Genomic DNA, 8,986 nt, shown 5'->3' on the forward strand with positions numbered 1-8,986 from the left:
GATGATGGACATTTTGACTGAATGTTGAATATTAAGGTTTTTAAGTTATTGAATACTTGGTTTTGTCGTATTTTTTTAGAAGCATTTTGACTTTATTTTCTGACAGTTACTTAAGTTACATATAAGTTAATTTGATACTTCTGAGTTTTTAAAAAGCTAATGTAGGATAGGTCATTAGTCATTATTCGAGGGCTAATTTTGCTCAACTTCTAAGGTCATTCATATGGAATGCTCTGTATATTCAATAACGTTTCTTTATTCTAGCTGAAGAGTATTAAAATAAATCCTGGCCCCATGTGAGTTCTGGAAGTTCTTTGTTTTATAGTTCTCCAGTAATTTTTCTTTCCTTGGGAGTTGTTCTTTCCCAGTCTTGTGGGGTTTCACATGACTCATATACAGATCGGTGTTTAGCCAAAGACTCAAAGACTGACTTCTGGAACTTTTTCTTTGTGTAGCTTATTCCTCTTCAGGGCTCTGCGTTCTCCAGATTTGTTTGAATTCCTTCTCCCTGTGACACAATCTGGATATTACCTCCTCACAGGGAGTCTGTGTGATTGTAAGAATCACCTCATTATTTTTCTTTCTCACCAGAATTGCAGTTCTGTGCTGCCTATTTTCCAATATCCAAAAACAATAGTTTTTATTGTTTTCCAGTTTTCTGGTTGTTTATGATGGCAGGGCAATTCTGGACCCTGTTACTCCTTCATGTCTGCAAGTAGAAGGCCTATATAATTTTTATTTTTTATTTATTACTTTATATTCTTAGAGAAATCTTTCACTTTACCTGTCAACTATTTTATAGTTTTTCAAAGATTTTAGCAGTTAGAACGTTCTATATATAAGAAGGAAGGACTGTGTAGTAAGTGTGAATTTACTCTGCAAAGTGTAGGTAAGACTATGTTGGGATGAGCTTTTGCCCTGGATGGGCAATCTTGTAAAAGTTGTGTGTATTTAGATTGAGAATAAATAAAATTATGTGATAAAGTTGACTTTAGCGTGGGCAGGGAGGCAGTTCACCCTAAAGCGGTTATCTCCAAAATGTAATAAAGAGGTGACATTTACTAAATGAAAACATCAATGCTAGAGGTTTTGGCATTTCCCAGAAATTTTATCTTATCTGTTAGAGAAAAAAAACCCATTTTAAAAATTTCAGAAGATAATGGCTGGGTCCTTTAGTGTGGTGGTGGACAGTGGGGGACGAGTTGATCTATGCAGTTATTCTATGAACAGTGTTTCAAGTGGACCCCTTTTATGAGACTCATGAATGTTGCTTACCTTCAATTATAGCTGCCAAGTCAGCACCCGTAGGAGCATTGCTAGACTTCTTATAATTAGTTCAATTGTTTATTCAGCTGCATCTGCCTTCTTGTATATTGCGGGTTGTGACAACCTTCTCCTTATCAATGCATTTCAACTTTCTTTATATTCAAAACATTTGTTGGCATCTCTAATCCAACACAATCCCCCATTCTCTTTAATTTGATATTTTTATTCATTTTTATATTTGTATCCTTTAAGTAAAGAGGTTAAAAAAAAGCAACTTACTTCAGACGGTTCATAAGCCATGCATATAAGAGAATAGTCGTTGGTTTCTCTCATACTTAAAGATCATTTGGCCAGATATAACATTCTTGGATAATACTTTTGTGCTCTTGAAACCTAGCAGAAAATTATTTCACTGCCTTCCTGTTATTTCTTATTGTGGAGAAAAAGTTTGGTGCCAGCCTGATCGTTGGTTTTCCTCAGGGAAACTGCTCTTCTTACTTGTTTGCTGCTGGAATATTTTCCTGTATACGTAATATTTTACATTTGCAGGGTGTGTTCACATGAGTCACTTTGAATGATTATTTTTTCCTGGAACCTTGGGTGGTCCTCTCAGTATTCATATATAAGCTATGAAAAGTAGTAGCTATGAGCTCAGGCTCTGGAGTCAGAAAAACCCCAAACCAAATCCCATTTCTTCTACCTACTGGTAGTATGATCTTTCTTAGAATAATTAAAAGCACCATATTATCCCTCCTTCCTTATTCTTTACTGCCTTATTAGTCTCTGGAGAGTTGCTTTCTCCAGTTGTTTATGTAATTTGTATACAAAGCAATACCTCAACTGCCTTAAAAACAGCATTCAAAAGTAGAAAGATAAATATTGTGTTTTTTGATTGGTAGTAACCTTAGATTTCTGTGGATTATTTGGATGTTAGAAAAAAGTCCTCTCAGGATATAGTAATACACTGGATGATTATAACATAAACATTTTTGTAAGTGTTTATCTTTCTTGGAATTGCCATATAGCTTGTGTTAGAGTTAAGAATAAGATCTTTAAGGGGGATCAGATGCCATTTAAACTGAAAGTCTGGGCATAAGTTTTTTTAAGGCTTTTGATAAGTATTGTTAAAATATCCAATGTTAGTATTTTCTTTGCTAATTAAATAGCTTAAAATAGTTTATTATTTTAATTTATACTTCTTTGTTGTTAATATTGAATTTTATTATGCTAAATGCTATAAAACGAGTTCTACTATTTCACTTTTTTTCATTTTATTTCTCCATTTTTCTGTTTGTGTGTTTGTTATTATATAGTGATTAGTAAATATTCTTTAAATTAACATATAGTAAAATTGACTTTTGGGGGTATATAGTTCTGTAAGTTCTACATAAATCATTTAAAATATATATTTTGATAGAGCTAGTATTGCAGGTTTGCTGAAATTTAAGATAAAATGTTATCAATTTTTTATGACCTCTATGTACATTTTATAATTGGGTTTGCAGATTTTATAGGACATAGAGGACATTAGTTTACATGTTTTTATTTTAAATTACTCTAGTGACATGATTAAAGAAAAGGTGTTACTTATAGTTTATAATTAATTTGATGTTGAGATATTAGAAAAATAAATTTCAGTGACAAGATCTTTTCCTACACATATAAAAATACTTTCAGTTTTATGAAATTACACTTTATGATATGGTTTCTAGGAATTCACTGTAGGAGAAAATATTAGAACAATTTACTAAACATTTTAGAATTAATTTGTTTTGAAGAAGCTTTTAATTCAAGTTGAGATGCACGTATTTATGCATTTTAAATTAACAGGTAAATCTTTCTTTAGAATTATTACATTTTTGCCATTTTATATAGTTACATTATTGTTTCAAAAACTAAATCAAACAGTTACAATATTTATAGCTGTTTAAAGTTTAAAGTTTAAGGCAATAGAACTCAATGAAGAGCCCACCTGCACCTAAGACTGGATTAGCTTCTGTGAACGGCAAGCTCCAATCTTTACTAATGTGTTAATCTTTTGACATTATATTTATGTATCCCTTTGGATTACACCCTGAAAATAACTTATAATATTTTTTAAAGGGCAGCTATTTGGTCTCTCCATATTATAGGCATTCTATCTAAAATATGCTTTCATTTTTTGCTCAATAAATTGCAAGTCTGGGATTCCTAGTCCAGTGTTTCATAAGAAAAATCAGACAGACTTTATTTTTATTTTTATTATTTAAAATTTTTTTTAATTCATTAATTTTTTTAAAAAATATATTTTAAGATGGTGTTGTGGAGCAGTTGGGGGAAGGGGGAGGGGAAGAGGGAGGGAAATAGGGTGCGAGGAGGAGGAAGGAGGGAGCCCATGGCAACCCCCTCATTCCAGCAGGGGAGACCAAGGGGCTTCCAGCGGCAGCTCAGTGGTCATTGATGGGCTGGATGCAGATGTCAGGAGGGTGTGGCTGAAGCCCTCGACTCCCTACCACCCTGGCTCAGGAGCCTGGGGTGTTTCTGGCAGTGGCTCAATGGCCATCACTTGGTTGGTTGCAGATGTTGGGGGGCATGGATGAGGCCCTCAGCCCCTACTGCCCCAGGTTGGAAGCTCAGGGCACTTCCTGCAATGTCTTGGTGGTCATCACTCGGCTGGTTATGAGTGTTGGGAGGATATTAATTTGTTTTAAAATTTATTTTTAATTGATGAATAATAATTGTGTATACCTATGAGATAAAATATGATGTTTTGATCTATGTATACATTGTGGAAGGCTTCAGTCAAGCTAATTAACATATCCATCACCTCACCAACTTATTTTTTTGTAGCGAGGATATTAAAAATAGATTCTTTTAGCAATTTTGAAATATACAATGCATTATTATTAACTGTGGTCACAAGGCAGTGCAATAGATCACTAAAACTTATTTTTCCAGCCTAACTAAAACTGTGTGCCCTTTGACCAACATCTCTCCCTTCCCCATCCTTTCCCTCCCCTGCACCCCCTCTCTCAGCCTCTGGAAACCACCTTTCTACTCTCTGTTTCTATGAGATTGACATTTTAGATTCTACATGTAAGTAAGATCACACAGTATTTATCTTTCTGTGCCTGGCTTATTTCACTTAGCATAATGTCCTACAGTTCTATCCATGTTACTGTAAATGACAGAATTTCCTTCTTTTTAATGTCTGTGTAGAGTATGCCATTGTGTATATAAACCACATTTTCTGTACCCATTTATCTGTTGATGAACATTGAGATTGCTCCCATATCTTGGCTATTATAAGTAATGCTGCAATGAACATAGAAGTGCAGGTATCCCTTTGACATGCTGATTTCAATTCCTTTGGATATATATACCCAGAAGTGGAATTGCTGGATAATATGGTAACTTTATTTTTAGTTTTTTGGGGAACCTCCATACTATATTCCAGAATGGCTGTACTAATTTACGTTCCCACCAACAGTGCATAAGGGTTCCCTTTCCTCCACATCCTCTTTAACATGTGCTATCATTGTCTTTTTGATAGTCACCTCACACCTGTTGGGACAGGTGTGAGGTGATCTCTCATTGTGGTTTTAATTTGCATTTCCCTTATGGTTAGAGATGTTTAGCATTTTTTAATATATCTATTAACCATTTGATCTCTTTTTTTGAGGAATGTCTGTTCAGATCCTTTGTCCATTTTAAAATGAGTTTGTTTTCTTGCTAAGTTTTCTTGTTGAATTGTTTGAGTTTGTTGTGTATTTTGGATATTAGTCCCTTATCAGATGTATGGTTTGCAAGTATTTTCTCCCAATCCATAGGCTGTCTCTTGACTTTGTTAATTATTTTCTTTGCTGTTTAAAAACTTTTTAGTTTGATGCAATCCCATTTGTCTGTTTTTGCTTTTGTTACCTGTGCTTTTGGAAGAAATCCTCACCCAGACTCACATGGTGGAGTTTTCCCCTATGCTTTTTTATATGTAACTTCCATGAATGAGCTCTCTTCTGTTTGTCATCTTGTGGAAAAATTAATAAAAAAAAATAACATAAATTAGTTCTTGCCTTGAGTCTGTGGTTAGGATTCAGCTGTAAACTAAGTTTTATGAGCTCAGTGTAGAAACTTATCAATGTTTTCACAGAATCTACCCTGTAGTCTACCTCAAGAATGGCTTCATTTAGAATGGCATCTTGAGGGACCAAGCGGTTATTTCCTACTGATTGGTAAATTTCCTTTAAGTTTGCATTTCTCTTTAAAGCAGCAAGGGCCAAAAAATATTTCTGAATTCTACAACTAAAACAGTAGGGTAAAGAGGAAAATATTTTGAACTTCTCCCCTGGTTTTATAATCTGTAGCTTAATGAATTGATCTCTTAGGATAAACTAGATGTATACCTTTCTTTCATGGAGAATAGAAATATAAGTATTATTTTATACACAAAAGATATGTTTCAATTATTATGATTAGAAGGTATCTTAACAGATTATTGCCCCTATCATATAGTTATTTAATGGAGAAGGATTATAGCTTAACCAGTATAGAACAAACATTATTGCTTTTGGTTGACACCCTCCAACTTTTAACTAGTTTTATCAAAAAACCTTAGACACAAATTTTGCTCATTCAATTATTTCAGTGATCATTTTGGAGTCAGGCTATGCTGGAAGGTATACTAGAATATCACAGTGCTCAAAGCTAGATATTCCATAAATATGTGATGAGGATAAAATAAAACACATTAAATTATAAGTTTCAATTTGTTCTCTCATTATCTAAGGAGGAAGAATTCCTGAGGTTTTTTTTACTGTACCAAATACAGACACTGGGCAAAAGGTGGGCAAAAGCCTAAACATAAAGGCTTTGATTGGGAAAGAGAACTTTGGGAAGGAATAGAGAAAGGAAAAGATAATTTGTTAATTTTGAGAGAGAAATGAACAGTTTTAGAAGGACCTAAAAAAAGTGCTAAAAACTTTTGCTGGATAGTTCTTCAGAGAAGATATATAAATGGCCAACAAGCACATGAAAAGATGCTCAGCCTCATTAGTCATTAGGGGCATGCATATTAGAACCACAGTGAGATACCTCTTCACAGCTACTAAGATGGCAATAATCAAAGAAACAGAAAATAACAAGAATCGAAGAAATTGGAACGCTTGCTTATTGCTGATGGCAATGTAAAATGGTCCAGCCATGGTGAACAGTGTAGCAGTCTCTCAAAAAGTTAAACATAAAATTATCATGTGACCCAGAAATTCCACTCCTAGATATAGACCCCAAAGAATTGAAAACAAGTCTTCAAACAAAAATTTGCACATGAATGTTTATAGTAACAATATTCACAATATCCAAAAGGTGGAAACAATCCAAGTGTCTGTCATCTGATGAGTGGATAAACAAATGTGGCATATCCATACAACTGAATGTTATTCAATCATATAAAAGGAGTGAAGCATTGCTACATTCTATAACGTGGACAGACCTCAAAAATTATGCTAAATGAGAGAAGAAAGACACAAATGTCACTACTGTATGATTTTTTTGTATATGAAAGTCCAGAATTGGCAAATCCATAGACACAGAAAGCAAATCAATGGTTGTCAGGAGCTTAACAGCTATGGAGTGTCTTTTTGAGGGTGGTGAAAATTTTTTGGAGCAAGATAAAATGAAATTGCATGACACTGTGTGTATCCTAAATGCCAATGAATTGTACAGTTTAAAATGTCAAAAATTGTGAATCATATGTTATGTGAATTTTACCTCAATTTTAAAAAAAGTCAATAGGGATGTAAAAAAGTTCTCCATTCTTTACACCTCAACACTTTAGCATTTTCTCAACAGATAGAGTAAAAGTTTGAATTGATCTCTCTATATTGTTTTGTTTCTTTTGCATTGTGTGTAAGATAAACCAGAGATCTTTTCTATTTAGGTAAGAGATGCTTTATTTTGACTTTTAAAAGTTTTTAAGACATTTTTCAGAGTAAATTCATCACTGCTTTGCTTTTTGGTCTAGGATCTTTAGAGCTCAATTACTTATTTGTATATTAGAAGAGTGGAACTGAATTATTACCAGTGGGGAATTGTGATTCGTTCCTTGCTGAGTACCTTGGCTGCCACCAATCATGTGTGCTGTGTCCTTCTGATCGTGTGTGCTGTGTCCTTCTAGTCAAGCCTGAGTTCTGAATACATCTCTCCACTTTTACAAGGAAATATTTTTATTTCTGATTGTGAGAAAGATATTTGTCTGAGGTCCTGAACATCTATGTCTGTGACCAGCCACTTCCACCACTGTAAGTTTGAAAGAGAAACAGGCAAAGTGATTTGGTGTGACTACCCCACAGTCCAGTCATGTTCATCAGGGCTGTAGAATCATTACTATGACCTTGGCTCCAAATCCCTGGGTGAATTCCCCACTTTAGTGAGCTGGGCTGGACCATGTATGAGTCACATGGGTAACCTTTGCATCTCTGATCCTATGGGCACAGTGATTTTTATAACTCATGTTTTTTCCTTTTCTCACCAACTGCATAAAAGTTTAGACATACATCTGCAGATTTTGTCAAGGAAATAGGCTTTCTTGACATAAATTCTATTTCCCTGACTTCTGATTTAATCTTCCTTCCTTAGTCATATATCTTTTTCCCTTTCTTCCATTTAAGAACATTAATATACATTGTATTTCATTTAACTTTCTGTAGGATGTGTGTATTTTTAAGTTGTTGTAATTCATATTTTTTAGAAAAAGACATGGACAAAAAATAGAGTCCAGAGGTAAAATCCCATATCTCTACTATCTCAAAAGAAAGTAGTGCAGATTGTGGTGCTCCCACCTGCTCCCTTACACAAGCACACACATGCTCACACATGCACACACACATTATATGGGAGGCCACACTCCAATGCCCACTGTCTTCAGACAATTTCTAATGTTTTACTTCAGAGCTCCTCATCAGAACTCGACTCAGAGCAGCCTTCACATCCTTGTTCCGCAGACTGTAGATGAGAGGATTCAACATGGGGGTCACCACAGCATAAAAGAGCACAATCACCTTGTCCTGCTCAGCTGAGGCCATGGCGTGGGGCTGCATGTGGGTAAAGAGAGCCATCCCATAAGACATGGAGACCACAGTGAGGTGGGAGGCACAGGTCCCAAAGGCTTTGCGGCGTCCCTGGGTGGAGTGGATCTGCAGGATGGCGGCCACAATGAGGATGTAGGACAGTGAGACCAGGCAGCAGGGCACCAGCAGCACCACCACACTGGAGGCCACAATGATCGCCTGGTTGAGGGTGATGTCCACGCAGGCCAACTGGACCAGTGCCAGTGTCTCACAGGCCACATGGTTCAGCACATTGTGCCCACAGGTAGGCAGGCGCATGGTGACTGCTGTCTCCACGGCAGAATTAACCAAGCCTACAAGCCAAGAGATGGCTGCCAGTGCCACACAGAGCCTTGGGCTCATCACTACCATGTATCGTAGGGGGTCGCAGACTGCCACATAGCGGTCATAGGCCATTGCGGCCAGCAGCAGGAACTCAGTCCCCCCCAGGGCCAGGGAAAAGAAGTGCTGGGCTCCACATCGGGCAAAGGAGATGGTCTTCTCCTCCAGGAGGAAGTGCACCAGCATCTGGGGGACCCCGCTGGAGGTGTAGCAGATGTCCACAAGTGAGAGGTTGCAGAGGAAGAAATACATGGGCAGGTGGAGTCGCGCATCCAGCACGATCAGGAGGAGGATGAGCC

General features: G+C 36.4%; 1 protein-coding gene across 1 annotated transcript; it reads right to left on the reverse strand.

Annotated features, from left to right (window-relative positions):
- Positions 1-8,171: 8,171 nt before the first annotated feature.
- Positions 8,172-8,984, reverse strand: LOC103583520 (olfactory receptor 2F1-like; the record flags this gene model as incomplete). Its single annotated transcript, XM_008564815.1, has 1 exon — positions 8,172-8,984. A coding segment is annotated over one exon (813 nt), but the record flags the coding sequence as incomplete, so codon positions are not given.
- Positions 8,985-8,986: the final 2 nt, after the last annotated feature.

Source organism: Galeopterus variegatus, unplaced genomic scaffold (assembly GCF_000696425.1).
Source record: "Galeopterus variegatus unplaced genomic scaffold, G_variegatus-3.0.2 Scaffold23806, whole genome shotgun sequence".
Classification (NCBI taxonomy): domain Eukaryota; kingdom Metazoa; phylum Chordata; class Mammalia; order Dermoptera; family Cynocephalidae; genus Galeopterus; species Galeopterus variegatus.